At 43.4% G+C, this 25,326-nt stretch overlaps 1 protein-coding gene across 1 annotated transcript; it reads left to right on the plus strand.

Moving 5' to 3' along the window:
• Window positions 1–937: 937 nt before the first annotated feature.
• Window positions 938–24,908, plus strand: Psmd12 (proteasome 26S subunit, non-ATPase 12). Its single transcript, XM_059272013.1, has 11 exons — window positions 938–1,136; window positions 9,470–9,529; window positions 9,616–9,744; window positions 10,611–10,718; window positions 13,601–13,705; window positions 16,959–17,108; window positions 17,196–17,330; window positions 19,931–20,043; window positions 20,977–21,151; window positions 22,645–22,722; window positions 24,640–24,908. Exons 1-11 carry the CDS (start codon window positions 1,029–1,031, stop codon window positions 24,847–24,849), a joined length of 1,371 nt encoding a protein of 456 aa, XP_059127996.1. The 5' UTR covers window positions 938–1,028; the 3' UTR covers window positions 24,850–24,908.
• Window positions 24,909–25,326: the final 418 nt, after the last annotated feature.

The raw sequence follows: 25,326 nt of genomic DNA on the forward strand, positions 1-25,326 counted from the left end.
TATGGACCTTAAAAATTGTAATTTTCAGGCTAGAGTGATAGTTCATCCAGTAAAGGCACCTACTGCCAAGCCTCAAGACCTGAGTTCAATCTCCAGGCCCCACAGGGTGGAAGGCAAGACTGACTCTTATAAACTGTCCTCTGTCCTCCACACACGTGTACATAGACATATAACTAAATAAATGGAAAAATAATGATAATAAAGCCAGGCAGTGTTGGCACATGCCTTTAATCCGAGCACCCGGGAGGGAGGCAGAGGCAGGCAGATCTCTGAGTTCTAAGCCAGCCTGGTCTACTGAGTGAGTTCCTGGACAGCCAGGGATACACAGAGAAACCCTGTCTTGAAAAACAAACAAACAAACAAACAAACAAACCAATAATAATAATAAAGAACTGCAATTTTCTTGGAAATGTGATCTGGGTTGTCTTAGGGATTCTTGCACGGTGGACTGAGTGAAAACGAAGAAACACTGCTTGTTATATTTCTGAGCTGCCTGCCACCTTTTCTCTCAGGAGCAAGTAGAAATCAATCCCACAGATCAATGCAAGATTCTCAATCAGAGAAAGCCTTAGAGTTTTTGTCTTCAGGGTCAGTTTTAGCCTCCTCACTCATTGATGAGAATACCGAACGCCAAGAAAAGTCAAGCGGCTCACCGACGGTTCTGGTAAATCGTATTTCGAAGCGGCGGACGTGAGAATATATGAGATAGCCTGCTGTACCACACTCTCTTCCCTCAGCCGGTAGGTAGACACACACACACCTAGATCCCAGCTTCGGCCGGAGACTGGAGCCACTAGTCCCGCCCCCAGAGCCGCCCCGCCCATTCCTGGGCCTGCCCCCGCGCCATACGCCCCGCCTCCGGGGCTGCCCGCAGCACTGCCTGACTGGCGACCGGCTCAGAGGGCCTCACGGGGTCCTTCCCGCGGGCTTCCGACGCATTGCCTGAGTGGAAGTGCGGGCGGCTTCCGGTGTGAGTGACGAGTGGTGGCCGAAGCTGGGGGACAGCAGGGGACGCTTAGGCAGGGACCATGGCGGACGGCGGCTCGGAGCGGGCCGATGGGCGCATTGTGAAGATGGAGGTGGACTACAGCGCCACGGTGGACCAGCGCCTGCCTGAGTGCGAGAAGCTGGCCAAGGTGAGGGGAGGCCGGCCGGCTGTTGGCGGGCGCCAGGGGCTGAGTCACGGCGTGGAGCCTGCCCTAGGCCTCAGGGGGCCTGTGAGCTGGAGCGCGCATCCCTGGTGCCTTCCTAGCCCGGGTTGGGCCTGCTTGAGTGGGAGACCCCGGATCTGTCCGCTCGGGAGTCCCCGCAACCCGAAGCTCCCCAAGCCCGAGATAGACGGTCACCTCTCTTGCATCGAACTTGACGTCCAGTTTTAGTGCCTGCCGTTTGTTGGGACGCTAAGTAACGTTTGATGTAGTCTGCTCTCAAGGTTCAGGCTGCATCAGAGAGTTTGGTTTTAATATTACGGTGGCCCAATCAATTTGCGACCTTAAATCGCTTATAAATCATGGCAGTGTGCCTGGTCTTTGGCAAAGGTGAACCTGGAAAGTGGTAGTACAAATGTAATGGACCCAGGACCCCAGGTATGATTATGAGCCTTCCAAGTGAGAGTTACTGGAACACAGAAGGAAGCTGTTAGTTCTTACGGGAGAGACGCTGGCATTTGTGTTGGGTTTGAGTAAGATTAAATAAAATGGAGATACAGAAGAGTCGTTTCTAGAGAGGACGGTATAGGAAAGACAAGTAGGTGTTAAAAGTACAGAAATTGAGAGGGCAGATAATGAACGTGTTCTGTGGCGCTAGGGATCAAACTCGGGGTCATGCACATACTAGGCAAATGCTCTGCCATTGAGCTACACCATCAAACCTCCCTATCATAGAATAAGAACATACCTTGACCCAAACAATTCCACATTCTGTGCTATGTGTCAGGCAACGTTTTATATCATTTTGTACATAAAGAAGGCAGGACTGAAAGTATTTTGCCTAAGGTTATAGTTAGTAATAGCCAGAATCAGGGATTCAAAACTAGCTTTGTTCTTTAGATATGTTGTTGGTTATTGCTAAAGATTACACCTCCTTAAATTCCTTCTACAGTTAGTGTTGAAAGTCACTTGACACAAAGGGTTGGTTGATTGGCCCTAAAGAGCTTATTAATACATAAGTAAGAATGCAGTAAATTCACAAAGCTGATTGACAATGCTGATTTGAATGGAAACCAGGAATAAGAATTTTAGGATTTTTTTATTTTATTTTATATGTATAAGTGTTTTGCCTGCATATATGTTTGTACACCCATTGTGAGGACCCCCCCCCCCCCCATATTTGTGCTGGGACTCAAACCCAGGTCTTCTGGAAGAGCAGCCAGTGTTCTTAACTGCTGAACCATCTTTCCAGCCCTAGGAATATGGATTTTTATGTGAAATATTTTAATGTTTACGAACTGGATGCTAATCTGTCTTAAAATGCTATTTGAACCGATGAGCTGAAGAATTAAGGAAACATGCCTGTAGGCCAGAGTCATCTCCTGAACGCACCCTTTGAGGTTACTGGAACCGTGGTGTTTGTGGAAGGGAGAGACACCATTTGCTGTAGAAAATACAACTGCACTAGTGGTGGTAGCTCACAGTTGCGATCCCCGTGTTTGGAAGAGGAATGTAGACAGTGTTGCCCAAGAAAAGGCCACCTAGTCTGTGTGCCACAGTTGCAAACTCAAGTGCCAGATGCCTTCCTGGGCAGTTGATGAGTAATGGATGTGGTCAGAACAAAGACTCTTTGGGTCTATTTAACTAGTTAGAATGTAAAACATTTGGATTCTGGAGGTTTGCGTGTGTGTTTAGCTTTTAAAGACTGTCAGTTGAAGCAAGGTGTGTGTGGGAGTTGTGCTTGTTTTTGTTTATGGATCAGAAAAGGAGACTGTGAGGCAGGAGGATATACTTTTTTTCCAGAACATAGTTTTAGCTTTTAGATTTTTCTCAATCCTGGTCAATGTTTTAGATCTCTTTAAACACTTGTGCATTTTATTCTTTTCTCTTTTTTTCTAGTTTTTCAAGACAGTCTCTCTCTCTCTCTCTCTCTCTCTGTGTGTGTGTGTGTGTGTGTGTGTGTGTGTGTGTGTGTGTGTGTGTGTGTGTGTTGCTAGAGATTGAACCCAAGACGTGCTAGGCAAGCACTGTACCACTGAGCTGTCCTCCAGCCCTTTTAATGTTTTTGTTGTTGTTTTGTTTTTCCAAGACAGAGTTTTTTGTGCAGCCTTGGCTGTCCTGGAACTCACTCTGTAGACCAGGCTGGCCTTGAACTCACAGAGATTTGCCTGCCTCTGCCTCTGCCTCCCAAGTGCTGGGATTAAAGGCATGTACCACCACTGCCCAGCTCTTTTAAGGTTTTTAACATGTTTTTTTCCTCCCTGCTCCTTTCCAGGACTGGGGATTAAATCCTGGGACCTACATGTTAGGCAAGTACTCTTGCCACTAAGCCTTTAATGTTACAGTTCTACTCTGGAATGTATGGGACATTTTAGCATATGCTGTTTTATTTTTATTTTGACCTCAATAACTATGAAGAAAGTTTTGTTCTTTTTGTTTGTGAGAAGACTTAAAGTTCAGTGGTTTATCTTGGCTGATCAAGCTCAGGTCGCCTGGCAACAAGAATAGTGATCAGTTTTTGCTGTAGCTCATTTCCTGTTTAAAGGGCCATCAGTTCTGCACTTAATTTCCTTCAGACATTGTTTATTTCAAATGTAAAAGAAATTTGAAGGTAGAAGTTGTGGGCGTAGATACTTGATGAGAATGTATCAGCTGTGGGGCTGGAGAAATGGCTCAGCAGTTAGGAGCATTAACTGTTCTTCCAGAAGATCTGAAATCACTTTCCAGCACCCTGGTTAGGTGGCTCACTCCAGCTCCAGGGAATCCCAACACTCTTTTCCAAAGGCACCCATACACATGTGACACATATACACATAAATAAAAATGTTTAAAATTTTTAAAATCTTATTAGGAAGAGGAATATAAATATATCTGATGAGAAAACCACATTTAGCAAAAGCCGTAAAAGGGCAGACTGGCCAGATGGTGGTGGTGCGTGCCTTTAATCCCAACACTCATGAGGCAGAGGCAGGTGGATCTCTATGAGTTCAAGGCCAGCCTGGACTGCAGAGTTCCAGGACAGGACAGCCAAGGCTACCCAGAGAAACCCTGTCTTGGGGGGTGGGGGGAAGGCAGACTGAAGTCCAGAGCAGTAAACTTGCCAGTCTTGGTTGTTCCATTTCGGATCTCCTGCAGGCATGATGGAGAACAATTTTGTATTTCCATCCTAACACACCTAGCAATAGCAGCTGATGTTGCTGTCGGTGCTATGAAGATGTCAGCTGTGATGATCGAGATGTACACACTATGTTGTGTGTACATCTTTATAGCTAGTGATTTAATCTTACATGAACCCTAAGAGAGAGGATGAGGGTCAGAGTTATAGGGTATTTGTTGTAGAGTACTTTGTTTTTCCCGGGGTCATACAGTGCTAAGACTAAAGTGTAGAACCAGCAGTCTGGCTCCACAGCCTGCTCATACCTATTTTGTTCTGATGCTTCTGTAATGGCACATGAGGACCCAGAGGCAGGATGATGAGATGATAAAAGTTGTCTCCTCACCTTGTGTTAACTCAGTCTGAAGGGACCTCTGAGCTGCAGATATTAGCAGTTCAGTGGTTGAGAGTGCAGAGGACTTTCTGGTTGACTGTGGGTGCTGGACTCATGGTTAGTTAGAGGCTGTTTACATTAGTCTTACATTGTAGTTTATAGTCTTTGTCCTGCCCCTCCAGACTTTGTTTTCTTTCTTTCTTTTTTTTTATTTTTTATTTTTTGCAGTCACCTGCAGCTGCTTCCTAAGTGAATATTAGCAATAAAAAGTACATGAGATATAGAACAGCTTAATGATTAAGTTTAAATGAGAGAGCCCTTTAAAAAATAGATCCTATAAGGCTTTAAAATTCAGCTGTTGTGGTGACTTTGTATTAGTTCCTTGTTTAGGTTGTTCAGCAAACTGTTAACAGATTGGCTGTGGTGATATTTTATCTGATCCTTGGATAAATTTTTTTGGGAGACACAGATAAAATATCACCACAGTTGGCTCTCTCAGGTTAATGGAGGCAAACTTACAGAACCTACTGATGCCCAGCACTTACTGGCATTGAGCAAACTCTGTAGACATGACCTCATCTACGAGCATTTCTTTCTTTTTTTTTTTTTTAAAGATTTATTTATTTATTATGTATACAGCATGTATGACTGCAGGCCAGAAGAGGGCACCAGATCTCATTAGAGATGGTTGTGAGCCACCATGTGGTTGCTGGGAATTGAACTCAGGACCTCTGGAAGAGCAGTCAGTGCTCTTAACCTCTGAGCCATCTCTCCAGCCCTATGAGCATTTCTAAGAGAGGAAAACAAGTCACACAGTTCGATGTTCTGACACCCTGGTACTGGATGGCTGGTACCATCTTACTCCCTTGGAGTGGAGAAACTGCCTGGAAGAGGTGACATTCCAGGAGCTGTGTGAACAGACAGAGAGGAGGAAGGTGGTGGTCATGGGTTGAACATGGAAAAGTGGGAGGAGGAAGTGAGGTGGGTTTATGTAAGGAAGTTGTATTTAATGAAGTTGATGTGGTTGGTGGCCCTCAAACAGCACCTACTTGGCAGCCATACTAACTTGTCACATCCTCCTTATTATGACAGTCAAGAATTGTAAGCCCTTAAGATCTTCTGAATGGTTTTAACATGTCATGTACAAGTTTTGGAATAAAGGAATCTACAATTAAACAAGGGTCCAGGCCTAGGGCAACTCAGAGCCCACTTGGTAGGTAGGAAATGTACACTAATCACTACTATATAAGATATGAAAAGTTACCTTCAAGCAGTTTGAATAAGACTAGTCCCCATAGGTGCATATATTGGAATGTTTAGTTACCAGGGACTGGACCTAGTTGAAAGAATTAGAAGGATTAGGGGGTGTGGCCTTGTTGGAGAAAGAGTGTTACCAGGAGTGAGCTTTGAGGTTTCAAAAAGCCAGTTCCAAACCCAGAGTCTCTCTCTCTGCCTGTGGATCAGGATGCATCTCTCAGCTACTCCTTCAGTACCTGCTTGATTGCCACCATGCTCCCTACTGTGATGATAATGAACTATACCCCTAAAACTGTAAGCAAGCCACAATTAAATGCTTTCTCTCAGAAGAGTTGCTTTGGTAGGCCGGGCGGTGGTGGTGCACACCCTTAATCCCAGCACTTGGGAGGCAGAGGCTGGTGGATCTCTGTGAGTTCAAGGCCAGCCTGGTCTACAGAGTGAGTTCCAGGACAGGCACCAAAACTACACGGAGAGACCCTGTCTCAAAAAACAAAAACAAAACAAAACAGCATTGCTTTGGTCATGGTATCTCTTCACAGTAATAGAACAGTAACTAAGACACTAAGATTGATGACTCTCACCTGTAAGCTTGGCCTAAGGAAGCCAGAGCAAGAGGATTATTGCAGGTTTGAGGATAGCCTGGTCTACAGAGTGAGACTCTGTCTCAAAAAGCAGCGAAGGTATCTATAGAAGCAATAGTACATGTGTGGCTAATGAAGCTTCCCATTGAGCTACCATGATAAACAGCAAGGCCAGAGTGTAAATTTCAGTGAGGTTACAAAGACAGTAAACAAACGTTAGAATATAGTTCAGAGTCATTGCAAAGCAGAGCTGGTGGGGCCAGTATTAAATGAGGTGCTGAGTGACGGGTGATTTCAGAGAGCACTAGCCAAGAACTCCTTTCTGAGAAGATGGCCTTTGATGTCTATGACAGTGTGACTCCCTCCCATGTAGGGTGCAGTTCCTTGGTGTCCTGCTTCTGAGTTAGAGTGCCATGTATTCTACACTCCACCTGATGACACTGACAGCCATCTTAGTGAATAAAGGATGTTTGGCATTTTAACTCTTTTTTCCTACTTTGTTTTCATATACTAACTCGTTTCCTGTAGAGAGTATTTTGAGCAAAGCACATTCATCAGAGCACAGGGAAGCAGTGTGCTGTGGTAGAAGGATTGGGGGACCAGGATGGGAAGAGCCTGGGCTCTGGTTCTGCTGATACTTCTGTGACCGATCAAGTCCCTTTTAAACTTCTGTCTTGGTGACAGTCAAATTTGCAGCTGACTTCCTAGCACTGATTCTTGACATTTGTGACTTACTAGCCTTCCAGGTTTGTCCATTGTTTTCCCCCCTGGTGACCATTCAGCCCCCCATGGTAAACATGAGGTTCACGGGGGCTCTCTGAACTGGAGCTCCCTTTTGCTTTGAAAGCATTGTTAAAACATGTTATTTGCTGGGTGGCAGTGGCACACGCCATTAATCCCAGCACTATGGAGGCAGAGCCAGGCGGATCTCTGTGAGTTCAAGGCCAGCCTGGTCTACAGAGTGAGCTCCAGGACAGGCACCAAAACTACACAGAGAAACTCTGTCTCGAAAAGCCCCCCCCCCTCAAAAAAAACAATAAAACTGTTATGTTTATGTTCCAGTTTTTTTTTTTTAAGATTTATTTATTTATTATGTATACAGTGTTCTGCCTGCATGTGTGCCTACAGGCCAGAAGAGGGCACCAGATCTCATTACAGATGGTTGTGAGCCACCATGTGGTTGCTGGGAATTGAACTCAGGACCTCTGGAAGAACAGTCAGTGCTCTAAACCTCTGAGCCATCTCTCCAGCTCCCTCATGTTCCAGTTTTTAATCAAGTCTGAACAGTCTGTAATCTGTACTGTGTGGTTTGACTGGGACTGTAGTTAAGTAGTAAAATGTGTGCTCGACATATACAAGGCCTGTGGTCAATTCCTAGCCCAGCCACCAGACGTTCAGCAAAAATTGTGTGTGTGTGTGTGTGTGTGTGTGTGTGTGTGTGTGTGTGTGTGTGTGTGTTACAGGTTATCTTGGAAAATACGGCAAAATCCAAACATTAACTATGACTTAAATTCATGGGTCATAAAAGCTGTTAAAGGGGCAACATATATGAATTGTCTATGACTGTCACTAGAAAAACAGTGGGTGGGGTGCTAAGGGCACAAACCCAGGGCCTTGGGCATGTCAGAGAATGATTCTGCCACTAAGCCACACCCCTGGCCCTTCTTCACTTTGAGACAAGGTCTTGCTAAATTGCCCAGGCTAGCCTCCGACTTGAATTCTCTCTACTCTGCCTGCTTCCCTCTCTGCTCTGCCTCTTGTCTGTCTGTCTTGCTTACTTTCCCTCCTCTCCTCTCTCAACAGGGTATATGTAGTCTGGATGAGCCTCTCCTTAAGAGAATGACTTTCAGGCTAGCTTGTGTGTGTTTTCTTCAAAACATTTATTCTTCTATTCGGACTATTGAGTATCCTACCAGCTAAGAGTTCTGTACAGAACGAGATAAACAGGTATCACCACTCTGAGATGATAAATTAGAATGCAAAACAGAGACTCGGGGGTTTTCTCAGATGACACATCATTGTAGTTACAGGTTCAATTTTTCTTGTGCTTCTTTACAACTTTTTTTGGGGGGGGTTGCGGGGAGTGTTTTGAGACAGGGTTTCTCTGTGTAGTTTCCTGGATCTTGCTCTGTAGACCAGGCTGGCCTCGAGCTCACAGAGATCCACCTGGTTCTGCCTCTATACTGGGATTAAAGGCGTGCGCCATTGCTGCTTGGCTCTTCTTTACATCTTAAAAAAAAAGCTTGTGGGTCTGGGGTTGTAGCTCAGTTGGTAGAGTGCTTGCCTCACATCTGGGGCACTTAGTTCTGCCCCTAGCACCATATAAACCAGATGTGGTTATGTGTACCTGTAACTGTGGAAGCAAGGGAGTAGAAATTCAAGGTCATCCTTGGCTACCAAGGAAATTTGAGACCCAGCTTGGACTACACGAGACCCTACCCCAAAAAACAATCAAACAAACAAATAAATACATAGCCAGGTGATGGTGGTGCATGTCTATTTAATCCCAGCACTCAGGAGGTAGAGATAGGTGATCTCTGTGAGTTCAAGGCCAGCCTGGTCTAAAGAGCAAGTTCCAGGACAGCCAAGGTACACAGAAACCCTGTCTTGGAAAACTATAAATAAATAAATAAATAAACAAACAAATTAATTAATTAATTAATTGATAAATTAATAAATAGAGAAAGAAGGGGAAACAAAAGAAAAAGCTTATGTACTGTACTGTGCTGGAATGTAGCTCAGTGGTAGAACACTTAAATAGATAAATGTGTACACACACACACACACACACACAGGGTCCTGAGTAGGGAATCCCTAACTTAAAGACTCCCCTGGGGAAGCAAGCTTTTCACAAACGGAGAAAAACCAAACAAGCTGTAATGGATGACATGTTACCTTTAGAATGGACATTGATTTCACTTTCCCAGAGGCTTGGGTCAGATGTTGGGTCTGTGTTGCTGATGCTTTCATTGTTCATTGCTTTCTCTTGTTTCAGGAAGGACGGCTTCAAGAAGTCATTGAAACCCTTCTCTCTCTAGAAAAGCAGACCCGAACTGTGAGTAGATAGTAATGCAGACTGCTTTTACCAGTGATTGATTGGATGCTGCCCTATTTACTTCAGATGTCTTTTCTTCCTTACAGGCCTCTGATATGGTGTCCACGTCCCGCATCTTGGTTGCAGTAGTAAAAATGTGTTATGAGGCTAAAGAATGGGACTTACTTAATGAAAACATTATGCTTTTGTCAAAACGGCGGAGTCAGTTAAAACAAGTGAGTTCCTGAGGCTTTAAAACCACAAAAGACTGGGCTGAAGAAATGACTGAGTGGGTAAAGGCCCCTGCTGTGAGGCCTGATCCCAAGACCCACATAGTAGAAGGAGGAGCTGATTCCTGCAAGCTGTCTTCAGACCTCCCTCCACCTGTGAGCCATGGCACAGAAACTCACATGCATAACAAATAGAAATAAAAATTTTCTAAACAGTGTATTTGCATTTCAATAAGGACTTTTAGGAAAGTAATCTCTGAATTCATTGAAAATTTGTGTAACCTACTGTGGGAGACCTGCCTCCACTTTTTCCCCCAGGGTACTCTTGAGCAGGGAGAAGTGAGAAATATTTAGATAGAAATATAGAGGGAGAGAGACAGATAGAAACACAGGATCACCTCCAGAGGGCCTGGGTCAAAACCCACCAGCCCCTTCTGTGTCTTCTAAAGGGCTTTAAAGGAATGCCAAGGGGTGGAGCAAAAGACCTCCCCCTAGCACAGCCAAGTGCAGACCATCCCCTAATGCAGGCCTGCTGTGTAAAGCAAGCTCAGATCTCACTAAGAAACCTTTGTAGGCTCCCACAACATACAGATTTTCTGATTATATTCTAGAGGTGGTTTGAAATTCTACTGGGATCTGTCTGTGGAATTTTGTTCCCCCAAGCTGGGCATGGTGTCACATGCCTTTAATCCCAGCATCAGGAGGGCTGCAGAGACAGATGGCTTCTGGGAGTTTCAGGCTAGCCTAATCTACATAGAGAGTTTCAGACTAGCCAGAAACCTATAGAGAGACCCTTTCTCAAAACAAACAAAACTTTTTTTTCTGTTTGAAAAATGAATTTTGATTATGAATGGTTTATTGTATTTTACTAGGCTGTTGCAAAAATGGTTCAACAGTGCTGTACTTATGTAGAGGAGATCACAGACCTCCCAGTCAAGCTGAGATTGATTGATACTCTACGGATGGTTACGGAAGGGAAGGTAAGTTGTACTGGCCTGACTTCTCCCTGCAGTCAGTCAGGGGTATGTGCTGCTGTATTGTGTGTCAGTATATTTGTGTGGTGGTTTTGTTGGTTTTCCTCTTGTTTTATGACCAGATCTCTCTGTAGCTCTGACCTCACACTCACTGTGTAGACCAGGTTGGCCTCAAACTCCTAGATAATCTTCCTCCCTTTGCCTCCTGAGTTCTAGGCTCAAACAAAATGCTATCACTTCAGTTCAACCATTGTTATTTTTGCATACCCGTTTTTTAGTAACTTCTCATAAGTGAATTAACATTTATGTAGTGCTGTTTTTCACATAATTTCTAGGGATTGGAAAGTTTTTCTTGTTTTGTTTGAGATAGAATCTCACTATGCAGCCTTGGCTAGTCTTGAACTCAGAGAAGAGATACGCCTGCCTCTGCCTACCAATGTGCTAGGATTAAAAGGGTATGCCAGAATTAGTGGGTTTGTTTGTTTTGGGGTGTTTTTGTTTGGTTGATTTTTGGTTTGTTTTTTTTTTGGTTTTTTTTTTTGGTTTTTCGAGACAGGGTTTCTCTGTGTAGCTTTGCGCCTTTCCTGGGACTCACTTGGTAGACCAGGCTGGCCTTGAACTCACAGAGATCCGCCTGGCTCTGCCTCCCAGTGCTGGGATTAAAGGCGTGCGCCAGGTTTTTTTTTTTTGTTTTGTTTTGTTTTGTTTTATTTTTCGAGACAGGGTTTCTCTGTGTAGTTTTGTGCTTTACCTGGAACTCACTTTGTAGACCAGGCTGGCCTGGAACTCAAAGAGATCCGCCTGCCTCTGCCTCCCGAGTGCTGGGATTAAAGGCGTGTGCCACTACCGCCCAGCGGTTTTGATTTTTTGAGACAGGGTTTCTTTGTGTAGCCCTGGATGTCCTGGAACTCTCTCTGTAGACCAGGCTAGCCTCAAGCTCAGGAGATCTACCTAACTCTGCCTCCCAAGAGCTGAGACTAAAGGTGTGCACCACCACCACCCGGCTCAGAATTAAGTGGTCTTATCCCAAAATTTCTGTAGCTTTTTTTTAGATATGTATATAAGACGAAGACAGAAAGAGATTAAGATTGAGAAAAGGTTTCACTGTGTAGCCTACACTGGAACTTAACCATCCTTTTGCCTTGGCCTCTTGAATAACTGGGTTATATGACTTTAAAATAAGTCAAAATCGCCGGGCAGTGGTGGCGCAGGCCTTTAATCCCAGCACTCAGGAGGCAGAGGCAGGCGGATCTTTGTGAGTTCGAGGCCAGCCTGGTCTACAGAGCGAGATCCAGGAAAGGCACAAAGCTACACAGAGAAACCCTGTCTCGAAAAACCAAAAATAAATAAAATAAATAATAAAATGAGTCAAAATCTATATGGCCCAAGACATTATAGATATGAGGGGGGGAAAGTGTGTGTGTGTGTGTGTGTGTGTGTGTGTGTGTGTGTGTGTGTGTGTATAAAGATGATAAGTGGACTTGCAATATGTCCCGGGGGTATGATGCTTGTTGCCTAGCCAGATAGCCTGACTTTGATCCCTAGGACCCACAGATTCTCAGACTTGACTTCCAGGTGTGTTTCACAGCATTAGCATGCATGCACGACTAGAGAAAGAAATGTGATTTTTTTTTTTAAAGAGATACCTAAGTATCTGAATAGTTGATGTTACTGGAAATTCCGGTTTGGGAATGGGTGTGGAAGGGATTGCTATAGATCACGAATGCTCATTTCTCAGGTTCTAGGTTATACTTACATTTTTGGTGTTTAATTTGATGGAAATTAAAAATCTAATTTTATAGCTACAAAAATTGCTAGCAAGCCAGGTGTGATGGTACACCTTTATTCCCAGCACTTGGGAGGCAGAGGCAGGCAGATCTCTAGGCATACTATGACAGCCTGGTCTACATGGTGAGGCCCTGTCTAAAAAAGGCTAGCAGTGTTAATTATTGGCAAGATCAAGATTAGAGTGGATGGGGGTAGAAATAGTGTGCTTTGTGGCCCAGGCTAGCTTCAGACTGGAGGTCCTGCCTCAGTTTCCTATGTATTGGGATTACAAGTAATGCTCTTACCTGGCCTCAGGTATTTCTTAGTTTTGTGTTTAATGATGAATTAGGCTTAGACAAGGTATGTCTTAGTGGCAATTCACATGCTTAGTGTAGATGAGAGTTGAGTTCAGGCCAAAACATCTGAAACAAAGGATGAATCTGGTTTAGAGCCTTGGTAGGATTCAGATGTTGAGCTTTCAATACAAGGTTTCCCTGTACCACCCAGGATGTCCTGGAACTCACTCTGTGATCAACCAAGCTGGCCTCGAACTCACAGAGATCACTTTCCTCTGCCTCCTGAGTACTGGGATTAAAGGCTTGCACCACCACTGCCTGGCTCTTGCAAATCTTTTAAAGCCAGTTTCTGTTTTCTATGCCATTAATACAGCTTGTGATCCTGTTACTTGTTAACACAGTAATTTTGTATTTAGTTTCCCAAAGCAAAATTGAAAAATACATATAATGTTTTTCAAGTTATTTTACTTTATTTATGTATATTGGGGGACAGTGCCCACAGGGACCAGAAATGACTATCAGATCCCTTGGATCTGAGGTGAAAGGCTTTAGTGAGCCACCTGATGTGGATGCTGGACTCCAAACTTCAGTCCTTTGGTACAGAGGTAGATTATGAGCCAGTGAGTTGTCTCTCCAACCTTGGAGAATGTTTTATAAATGTATTTGCTGCATCCTGACTCTGTGTGTGATGTGAGAGATTCTAAAGTGTGTGTGAATGATGAAGTGTGCAGCAGGATGAAGCTGTTAGTCCTAATAGTACAGTTCTGCCTTTGAAATGTTAACATGTTCCTGTGAGAGTTTGATACTATCAATTTCCATTTGTAGATTTATGTTGAAATTGAGCGTGCTCGACTGACTAAAACCTTAGCAACTATAAAAGAACAAAATGGTGATGTGAAAGAAGCTGCCTCCATCCTTCAAGAGTTACAGGTAAAAACACTTTTGGGAGCTAGCTGGTAAACTTGATGTTGAGTTGGCAGTATTTGCTGATGGAAGTGGCTCATTTTAATGCTTCATTGCTTCTTTTTGCTAAGTCACCAAGGGTAAGCATGCACACAGCACAGTGTGTTCTTTGGGCCCCTGGAAACTGATTTGCAAGCTAACCTGCTAAACACAATTTGAAGAAAAGTTAGCATCAACAGATTGGCCTTAGCTTTTGTAGAATTATTTGAACATTTGAGTTATTTAGAATTTAAGTAAATGCACTGCTTACTTTGCCTTAGGAATCTGCAATTAAAATTTTTGGCTTTATTCTTAGTGAATGATTGATTAAAAGTAAATTTCTAGACTAAAATGTTTTGGCAAAGGAAAATTGCCAGATCTGGGAGTCTAAAGAGCTTGGCTATAAGTGTTTCCCTGGCTACTGAACCCTGGCTTTGAAGACTGTGTTCACCAAGGCTCTCTAAAGACAAGCTGATAGAATGGATATGTGTATTGTCCCCTTTATAGAGCTAAGCATTCTGAGAAAAGCCATGGAGTCTCACACCAGAAAATGTTACATGAACTGTGCTCAAAAAATTCACAAAAATTTTAGTGAAATCACACTCTATAGGATCTATCAGAGGCTCCCCATTAGGTTAAATAGGTTATTCTGACATTCCAATTGAGTTCCTTATGCAGCCAGACTAAAGAAAGGGAAAACAGTTTTACTTGAAGGATCTAGTGCCCTGCATTGTCTTCCTTCTCTGATCCTTTTTCCTGGCCATTCCTAGTGCCTCTGTATCAGTGGTTCTCCACCTTTGGGTCATGACCCCTTGAGGGGGGGGTCATACAGCCCTTTCACAGGGTCAAATGTCAGACTGTATATCATATATTTACATTATGATTCATAACAGCAGCAAAAATTACAGTTGTGAAAATAATTTTATAGTTTGGGGATCACCACGACATGAGGGACTGTATTAAAGGGTCACAGCATTAGGAAGGTTGAGAACTACTGCTGTATATACTTCATTCACTAACCTTCCACAGCACTGCTGTTTCCCCCATTTTCCAGCCAAGGAAACTCAACTTCTGGGATGTTAAATGACCAGCCTGAGGCCATTACCAAACTGAAATCTGGATTCATTCTGCTGCTTTTTGCCTTCAGAGTATTATTATCATCATCATCATCATTATTACTGGTTTCTGTGTGGCCCTGGAACTATCACTGTACACTAGGCTTGTCCAGGTCTACCAAGATCCACCTGTCTACCTCCCAAGTGCTGGGATTACCCAGCTCACTAATATTTGGTATTCTATTTTGTTTGCTTTGTGGGGTTTTTTTTTTTTTTTTTTTTTTTTGCAATACAATTCAGTTGTTCTACATATCAGCCATGGATTCCCTTGTTCTCCCCCCTCCCTGCTTTGTGTTTTAAGACAGGGTTTCTTTGTGTAGCCTTGTCTGTCCTAGAACTAGCTCTGTAGGTCAGGCTGGCCTAGAAGTCGCAGAGATCTGCCTGCCTCTGCCTTTTTTTTTTTTTTTAAATCTAAGTTGTTCTATTACCAATAAAGACTCAGGAGTCAGATATTAGGGTGAAAACCTGGTAGATCCAAGAGGTGGTAGAAGAGCAACCAGCTGACCTTCCCTTTTTTTTTACCAGAGACCTAGCAATCACATCTTTCCACCCATTCCAGACCAAAAAGATGGCAAAATCTCTTAAGTCCCTCCCTACTACTTCCTGTATGTCTCTCTATCCATCTTCCTGACTCCTTCATACTCTCTGTGGCTAATTCTTGTAACCTAGACTCTAGCTCTGCCCACTGATACAAGGGTTTTTTTGTGTGTTTTTGTTTTTTTAAGACAGGGTTTCTCTGTGTAGTTTTGATGCCTGTCCTAGATCTCGCTCTGTAGACCAGGCTGGCCTTGAACTCACAGAGATCCTCAAGGTTTTATTAACACAGTCTTGAGTTTCACAGTGCTATAAATACCCGAACCAAATGCACCACCAGAGCTGGAAAGACGGCTCAGTGATTAAGAGCACTGGCTGTGCTTCCAAAGGACCCAGATTCAATTCCCAGCATCCATATGGCAGTCACAACTGTCTGTAACTCCAACTACAGGAGATTTGACACCCTCACACAGACATACATGCAGACAAAACATGCAGAATAAAATAAAAATATACAAATAATTTAAAAAAAACCAAACTGTGCACCACCACTGCCCAGATATATTTGGCATTCTTTACATGACAAAGCTATGCTGAAAACAGACCATTTGTTTGCTAGGACTTAGGAATAAAGAAACTTTGTGACTAGAAAGGGATGGCATGAGTGGGTTTGAGTCTTCATTGTGATAGTGGTTATACAAACCCTTACGTATATTAACATGGGATTTTACACTAACAAGTAAACTCCATTCTTTTGTATCTTAAAGATTTATTTTATGCCGGGCAGCGGTGGCACTCACATTTAATCCCAGCACTCGGGAGGTAGAGCCAGGCGGATCTCTGTGAGTTCAAGGCCAGCCTGGTCTACAGAGCGAGATCCAGGACAGGCACCAAAACTACACAGAGAAACCCTGTCTCGAAAAAATTTAAAAATAAATAAATAAATAAATAAAGATTTATTTTATTTTGCTGGGTATAGTGGTGCGTATCTTTAATCACAGTATTTGGGAGGCAGAGACAGGTGGATCTCTGTGAGTTCAAGGCCAGCCTGGTTTACATAGTTCCAGGACAGCCAGGGCTACATAATGAGACCCTGTCTTGAAAACACCATTTTGTGTGTGTGTGTGTGTGTGTGTGTGTGTATTTTTATTTTATACACACACACACACATATGTATGTATGTATGTGTATATATACATATATACATATATACATATATATATATATATATATATATATATAGAGAGAGAGAGAGAGAGAGAGAGAGAGAGAGAGAGAGAGAGAGAGAGAGAGAGAGAGAAAGGTGTTTGTGCACACAGGTGCCCCTGGAGAGTAGAAGAGGGTATCAGATCCCCCAGACCTGGAGTTAGAAGCAGTTTCGAGGCACCTGAAATGGGTGCTGGGTACAGAACTTGGGTCCTGTGTAAGAACATCAAGCACTTTGTATTGCTGAGCTAGATCTCCAGCTCCGTAGCTTGCTTTTTGTATCATCGCCAACACTATACAAATATGAAGAGTTAATATTTGACCTGGCTAAATGTTTTAAGATCCACTAAGTGAATTGAAACTTACTTGAGGAATTGCTCTGCTAGGTGGAAACCTATGGGTCCATGGAGAAGAAGGAGCGAGTGGAGTTTATTCTGGAGCAGATGAGACTCTGCTTAGCCGTGAAGGATTACATTCGCACACAGATCATTAGCAAAAAAATTAACACCAAATTTTTCCAGGAAGAAAATACAGAGGTGAGCATTGTCTCTGCACAGTGTATTTACATTCAGAGTGTTGAGTTGGAAGCCAGAAGCCCAGCTTATTTTGTCAATGTTTTTCAGAAACTGAAGTTGAAGTACTATAACTTAATGATTCAGCTGGATCAGCACGAGGGGTCCTACCTGTCCATTTGTAAGCACTACAGAGCCATCTACGACACTCCCTGCATTCAGGCAGAGAGTGAGAAGTGGCAGCAGGTAAGGAGGCCACAATGACGCTGAAGCTAGAACAGCTAAAAGGCTTGTGTGCAGCTCAGTCTGGAACCCTTGTCTGTAGCGTGAATCCTAAAAAGTCTTATTAATAAAAACAAATCTGGAGCCAGGTATTGGGTTAAAGCTGGAAGATCAGAGAAGCAGAACAAGCCACAGCTTCATCGCCTTGGCAGTTCCTCAGCTGATCCTGTTTCCTCAGACTGGAAACTTCTGAGTCCTTATCCAAATGAATCTCAGCTAAACTGCTGCTCAGAAGCCTAAAAGCATAACCAGGCTATAGTTCCTCATCCTCACACCTTAAATATCTTTCTGCCTCCTGCCATTACTTCCTGGGATTAAAGGCGTGAGTCACCATGCTTGGTTTCCAGTGTGGCTTGAACTCACAGAGATCCAGGCAGATCTCTGCCTCTGGAATGCTAGGTAGCGTGTGCTATCACTGCCTAACCTCTATGTTTAATATTGTGGCTGTTCTGTTCTCTGACCCCAGATAAGTTTATTAGGGTGCACAATACTTTGGGGAACATAATACCACCACCACACTTGTCTGGCTGGCAGAAGGTCTTGGGTTTGATTCCTAGCATGAGGAATAAAAGCGAAAGGATAGCTTACGTCTTGCCTGGTTTTACATCACTGACGGCCATGATGATGTGCCCTATGGTGCTGCTTTCTGTTGTGTCCGATTAAATGGGGCCATATTGAAAAAAACCTTTAACATGTCCGCTAGGTTACAGATAACAATAACTTTGGGAAGTTGTTGTTGTGGTTGTTTTTAAGGTTCCTGTTCCCTGTTTTCTGAGGCAGTCTCATGTATGCCAGACTAGCCTCAAACTCTGTGTAGTCAAGGCTAGCCTTTAACTCCTGATGGTTCTGCATCCACCTCCCTCTACTGGGACTAAAGGTGTGCACCACCAGAGCCAGCTGCTATAAAAACTGCTTTAAAAGAGGAGAGGATCACAGCAAGTTCAGGCCAACCTGTCCTACATAGTGAGTTCCATGCCTTTTTCAGCAGCTTATTGAGGCCTGCTTTCAAAGGTTAGGAAAAAGAAAGTGCGCTTGTGTCTGTGTGTAATGTTTATGCTCACTTACAACACAGCTTTCCTTTATACATCAATCCAAAGAATTTTTTTAAGTCATTTGAGGCCCTGCAAAATAGCTTCAGTGAATAAAGGCACTTCCCACAAAGCTGATGGCCAGAATTTGATCCTCAGAACCCAGGAGGCAGAAGGAGAGAATCAGCTGCTACAAGTAATTCTCAGACCTACACACATAAACTAAATAAACTTCTTTTTTAAGTCAGTTGAGAGGTCTGGAAAGATGGTTCAGCAGTTAAGAGTGCTTGGTTTGGACCCCAGCCCCCATATATAGCTGCTCTCAGTTGCCTGTAACCCCAGTTCTGGGGTATGTTCTGGCCTCTGAGGATATCTGCGCACATGTGTACATTCACACAGACACTTGTATAGGGAAATGGCTGAATAAAACTCCATTTTCTATATTAGTATACACACATATTGTTTACTTTTGTTTCTCTGTGTAGCCTTGGCTGTCCCAGAACTTACTCTGTAGGCCAAGCTGGCCTTGAACTCACAGAGATCCATCTGCCTCTGCTTCCTGAGTGCTGGGGTTAAAGGTGGGCACCACCACCAACAAATATTTTTTAAAAGTCAGCTGAAGTAGTAATTCAAATTAGAAAAGATTATAACAGGGCTGGAGAGATGGTTCAGCAGTTAAGAACACTGGCTGCTCTTTCAGAGGTCCTAGGTTCAATTCTACATGGTGGCTCACAACCATCCATAATGAGATCGGGTGCCCTCTTCTGGCCTGCAGGCATGCATGCAGACAGAACACTGTATACATAATAAATAAATCTTTTGAAAAAGAAAGAAAGAAAAAAAAAAGAAAAGATTGGGGGGCTGGAGAGAGGACTTAGAGGTTAAGAGCACCGACTGCTCTTCCAGAGGTCTTGAGTTCAATTCCCAGCACCCACATGGTGGCTCACAACCATCTGTAATGAGATCTGGCACCCTCTTCTGTGTACATAATAAATAAATAAATCTTTAAAAAAAAAAAAAAAGAAAGAAAAGAAAAGATTGTAACAGTTTCATGAAATTTATGTAAAAGGTGGCTTGTGGGGTGGTTTTTTTTGTTGTTGTTTTGTTTTGTTTTTTTCCCTTCTAAGATCTTTTGTGTTTTTTCAGAAAGGGTTTCTCTGTGTAGCCCTAGCTGTCCTGGAATTTGCTTTTTAGACCAGGCTGGCCTCACAGAGATCTGCCTGCCTCTGCCTTCAGAATGCTAGGATTAAAGGCATGCACCACCACTGACCAGCTCCTTTCTAAGACTTGAATTTTTTTTGGAGACAGGGTCTGAAACTTCCTATGTAGACCACACTGACCTAAAACTCACAGGTCTACCTGCCTCTGCCTCCCGAGTACAAGGATTAAAAAGCATGCCCCACCATGTATGACCCCTTCTAAGACTATTTGAGTTTAAAATAAAAATTAGAACATAGAACTGTTTCAACCTTTGCTTTTTGCTCAATTCCATTATATTTCTGGTTACATATGAACTGTTGTTTTCCACTTTCTTAGGCTCTGAAAAGTGTTGTTCTCTATGTTATCCTGGCTCCTTTTGACAATGAGCAGTCAGATTTGGTTCACCGGATAAGTAGTGACAAGAAGCTGGAAGAAATTCCCAAATACAAGTAAGTGCCGATATCACTGTACAAATCCACTCAAGATGGTCCCCGACCTGTCTAGTGGCTGCTGCTAGATTGGAGTAGACTGTGATAGTGCGGAGTTAGTGCTGCCACAAACACTAATGTATAATATATATATAGTGAGTGAGTGAGTGAGTGTGTATGTGTGAGTGAGTGTGTGTGTGAGTGTGTGTATATACACACACACTCACACACACACACATATACACAGTGAGAGGATAGGGAGCTCACTGTCAGCCTGGCTTAGCAGCTTTTGGTTGGTCATCCATTTTTAAAGGTCTTATCACTAATAGTCTGTACCTCTTGATTTTCAAGAGTGTGTCCATCTGGAGCATGTCATATGTAAACAGACGTTTCTTCTCAAGTGATGAGATTCTTTTTTTTTTCCTGATCTTTTCAAGACAGTGTTTCTTTGTGTAACCCTTACTCACTCTGTAGACCAGACTGGCCTCAAACTCACAAAGATCCACCTGCCTTTGCCTCCCAAGTGCTGGGTGTATGCTGCCACCACCCTCCTGACTCATTTTCTTATACTTGGTCACAAGTTTAACATTTGAGACTTCTCGGGCTACATTCCAGTCCACAAGGTCACATGTAGAATTTTCCACTTGTTAAATCATGTCAGCACTCAGAAAGTTTCCGGTTTGGGGCTTAGTGAGTAAAGATGTGTCTAAGTCTGGCAGCCTCAGTTCACTCCCAGAACCCCATAGTGGAAGTAGAACCAACTCTCACAAATTGTCTTGTGACATACTCTACACCATGGAATCCATGCCCCTTCACACACATACACACACATCAGTAATAAATGTGATAAGGACGTTTCTGGTTGGGGAGCACTTGCTTAGACTTGGGGCTTGAGATTAACACCACTAACCCTGTTAGGCAGATCTGAAACATTGAGTTGCATGCACTTTACAGGGATCTGCTGAAGCTTTTTACCACAATGGAACTGATGCGCTGGTCCACACTTGTTGAGGACTATGGGGTGGAGCTACGGAAGGGTTCCCCTGAGATCCCCGCAACTGACGTTTTCAGCTCTACAGAAGAAGGTGAAAAAAGGTGGAAAGACTTGAAGAACAGAGTCGTGGAACATGTAAGAACCAGGCAGTTGGCTGGCTCTCATTTTACCTTTTGGGTTATCTTAGAACTAAGAGTGGGTGAATTTGAGCTTAAACCACTCCTCCTTTCTGTTGAAGGGGGTATGGAAACAAGGTCTCATGCATCCCTGATGAGCCTAGAATTAATTCACTATGCTGGCCAGGCTGACTTTGAATTTGCTCTGATCTTTCTGCCTCTGCCTCCCAAGTACTAGGATTACAAGTTCAAGCCACCAGTCCCAGCTATAAGCTTTTTTGTTTTTAATTTTTATTTTATTTATTTATTTTTTTGTTTTTTGAGACAAGGTCTCTGTGTAGCCCTGGCTGTCCTGGAACGCACTTGTAGACCAGGCTGGCCTTGAACTCAGAGATGCACCTATCTCTGCCTCCCTAGTGCTAGGATTAAAGGTGTTTGCCACCACCACCTGGTTAGAATCCAGATTTTGTTTTGTTTTGTTTTTCACGACAGGGCTTCTCTGTGGTGTAGCTTTGTGCTTTTCCTGGAACTCACTCTGTAGTCCAGGCTGGCCTCGAACTCACAGAGATCCTCCTGCCTCTGCCTCCCAAGTGCTGGGATTAAAGGCGTGTGCCACCACTGTCCGACTAAAATCCAGAATTTTAAAGGCAGGTATGATGGTTCACACCTGGAATTCGGGCGGAAGAGGCATTATGATCTGTTATTCAAGCTACATAGTAAATTTGAGGCCAGCCTGTGCTATAGGAGACCCTTTAAGGAAAAAAAAAATCCGTGAATCAGGCCATTGATTATGTTCAAAGGGCAAAGGAAAGGTAGAGTTGAGACTCTAGAGCACCTCAGGCTTCCCAGAGGCTCATCTTGCTTTCAGCCTTGATGGACGGTAGAGATGCCCTCTTCAGAGTTCACTTCTCTCCCTGAGTCCTGCTGTTTTGCTAAGAACGTTGGTGTTGATGAGTAATCAGAGAATCTTTATCTAACTTCACATTTCCCATAGAAACGAGGAAATGTAATTGCTTTGTGTGGTTGGTTGGTTGGTTTGTTTTGTCTTGTTTTGTATTGTTGAGGTAGGGTCTCGTGTAGCCTAGACTGGCCTTCCAAGTCATTATGTAGTAGACCTTCTGGATCCCACCTTTTAGGTTCTGAGATTATCTATAGATAGCATTTAGACCAGTAGTGCCATTAATACAAGTATTTAAATTTCTATTGTACAGATCATCCTGGTCTCCGTGGAGTTCCAGACCTGCCAGGGCTACATAATGAGATGCTGTTTCAATAAGTAAATGAATAAATGATCAATCAATAAAATACTAAGTTCACAAATAACTGCAGAAGCCAATCTTTACCTGAGGGTTCAGTTTTTCTTTTGAAATTTAGAAGCAGCTTCTTTCTAACGGGGGAATCTATGGGAAAAGCAACAGCTCTTGAGTCCCATGTTGCCAGTAAACTTACCTGGCTATGTAAACAGCTGGATTTTCAGCCCTACTCCTGACTGTCGTGTGTATCTTCTGACAGAACATCAGAATTATGGCCAAGTACTACACCCGGATAACAATGAAAAGGATGGCACAGCTTCTGGACCTCTCTGTGGATGTAAGTACTGAACGTGCTGCCTGTTTGGTGACCATTTGTGGTGTGTGCGTCACCTTGTGGACAGAGCGAGAAAACAACTGTTTCACTGCTGTTGATTTACGTGATTAGACAGACACAAGTTCTCACTTCAGATTGGCTTCCAACTCCCTATATTCTCTCTCCGTCTTCCTACCTCAATCTCCCAAGTATTGGGTTTCAGACATGCACCATCACCCCTGGCTTTTATTATTTAAATTTGGGTAATTTAAAGTGTTCCAGCTATCTCTAATACCTTTAAAAAAATAGCCAAAAGGAAAATTTTAAAGTTACATTAATATTGCTTGTGCTAGCTGGACCTTCACTTAGAGGTCTGGGAGTCTAAATTCAATCTCTAGTACCCCCCAAACCAAATTTACATTGATTAATTTACAGCCCACGGTTTATGTAGTAAACCATGTTTTTGTGGAAAGCCACACAAACATACTGCATGAATAACATTTGTGAGGAAGACTGGACTGAATTCGCTGAAATGGCTTCAGGGCTTATTGGAGGAGGAGTGTGGTCACGTTCGTGTGTGTGTGTGTGTGTATGTGTGTGTGTGTGTGTGTGTGTGTGTGTGTGTGTGTGTGTGTGTGTGTACATTGACAGAACAAAAAGATGCAATGGCATGCCTGTAACCCCAGCACCTGGAGAACAGGAGGATCTGGAGTTTAATGACCCCCTCTTCCACATGTTAATTTGAGGCCAGCCTGGCATACATGGGACCCTGCTTGCAAAAAGAAGAAAAAAGATGTAGGAATTAATAGCCTGAGAAGCCATTTCTGTCACAGCAAAGTGGCTGTTGTAATAGTTCATCTGAAAAAGGAAAGCTATTGATTGGCTGGTTAGTTCTTGTAGAAGAGGACACCAAAATAGCGTTGTCTGTGGCCTCGTAGCAGAGCATGTGTTCTCACTCAGCATTTCTGGAGACAACTACACTATAATGCCTTTAAGAAGTAACTAGCTGGGCGGGGGTGGGGTGGCGCACGCCTTTAATCCCAGTACTCAGGAGGCAGAGCCAGGCAGATCTCTGAGTTCGAGGCCAGCCTGGGCTACAGAGTGAGATCCAGGCACCAAAACTACGTGGAGAAACCCTGTCTACGACTAACTGTAGGTTAGGGACCCAGCTCAGCAGTGGAGTGTGTGCCTGGCCTGTAAGAGGCCTTGCTCTTGATCCCCCAGCACTGTAGAAAAGAGTGGAGGGAAGGACTGTATAAAAGGGAGGAGGACTGGAGGGATGGCTCAGCAGTTAAGAGTACTGGCTGCTTTTCCAGAGGTCCTGAGTTCAAGTCCCAGCACCCACATGGTGGCTCACAACCACCTGTAACTATAGTCCCATGGGATCTGATTCCCTCCTCTGGTGTGCATTCATGCAAAGAAAATACTCATATACATAAAATACATAGTAAATAAAGCTTTAAAAGGGGGCAGGAGGAGTCCGTTCATCGTTGGTGCCACCCTTCTCCATTACCACCAGGGTTAAATCTACGGGGTCATATTAGATTCAGCCCTGGCTCTGGAGACACTCAGATGTGGCGTTGGTTGGTTGGTGGCAGAGTCTATCCTTTTCCACTCCCTGGTTTCATTGTTAACTCTGCATTTGCAATTGGTGCAGAAATATACCACATTTCCATTGTTTGAATATATAGCCCAGGCTGCCCTCCAACTCCTGATCTTACTTACCTCAACCTCCCTTGTGCTGGGAGCTGTCACCACACCTGATAGGAGACTCATACTCTCTTCACTTGGTAGATGATCAAGTGTTGTAAGTACGTCATATTGGTCAGCAGTTGGCAATCAACTGTCAGTGATCTTAGCCTGTGTATTCATGGGTGAAGAATTTTCAGATGTTTCTCTCTGTAATTATCCATCTTAATCTAATTTGTCTGTCTCTCACAGGAGTCAGAGGCCTTCCTCTCGAATCTAGTCGTCAATAAGACCATCTTTGCTAAAGTAGACAGATTGGCTGGAGTCATCAACTTCCAGAGACCCAAGGATCCAAATAATTTATTAAATGACTGGTCGCAGAAACTGAACTCGCTGATGTCTCTGGTTAACAAAACAACACACCTCATAGCCAAAGAGGAGATGATACATAATCTCCAGTGAGGCCTGGATGCTTTTAGAAAAGACACAGAATTGGAGGTCATTAAAAAAGAAAGACTGATTTTATGGTGTATATGTTGTTCTTTTCTTACTCTTGCTTTTTTCTAAAATTTTAAGATAGTGAATGTGTTTGAGCCCCTCTGCCTTTTCCTCTCCCCGGTTTCCTGGGAACTCTGCTTTGCAGTTGGTGCAGAAATGTTCCACATTTCCAGTGTCTGAAGATGGAAAGTTTGTGCCTCAGCTTACCTGAGTATGTTCCTGCCGTTTGTTTTCGGTCACCTGACAACTCCGTAACAATAATAAAACAGGACGTGTGTGTTAGCTCCTGAAGCTGCCTCTGCTTGGAGAGCTAGTGATTTAACAAATGTTTATAAATAATTGTGTCATAGCTATTGATGACTTACTAGAATAAAAAAACAATATAGAACATTGGATGATCTTCTGCATGGAGCTGTGCTTTGTGTTTTGATATGTGGCAGG

The sequence above is a fragment of the Peromyscus eremicus genome, chromosome 8a (genome assembly GCF_949786415.1).
Source record: "Peromyscus eremicus chromosome 8a, PerEre_H2_v1, whole genome shotgun sequence".
In the NCBI taxonomy this organism is placed as follows: domain Eukaryota; kingdom Metazoa; phylum Chordata; class Mammalia; order Rodentia; family Cricetidae; genus Peromyscus; species Peromyscus eremicus.

Coding starts and splice junctions, on each gene's coding strand:
- Psmd12 (XM_059272013.1), top strand. CDS start 1,029: ATGGCGGACGGCGGCTCGGAGCGGGCCGATGGGCGCATTGTGAAGATG. Junction 9,530..9,615: donor TAGAAAAGCAGACCCGAACT/GTGAGTAGATAG, acceptor TCTTCCTTACAG/GCCTCTGATATGGTGTCCAC. Junction 10,719..13,600: donor GGATGGTTACGGAAGGGAAG/GTAAGTTGTACT, acceptor TTCCATTTGTAG/ATTTATGTTGAAATTGAGCG.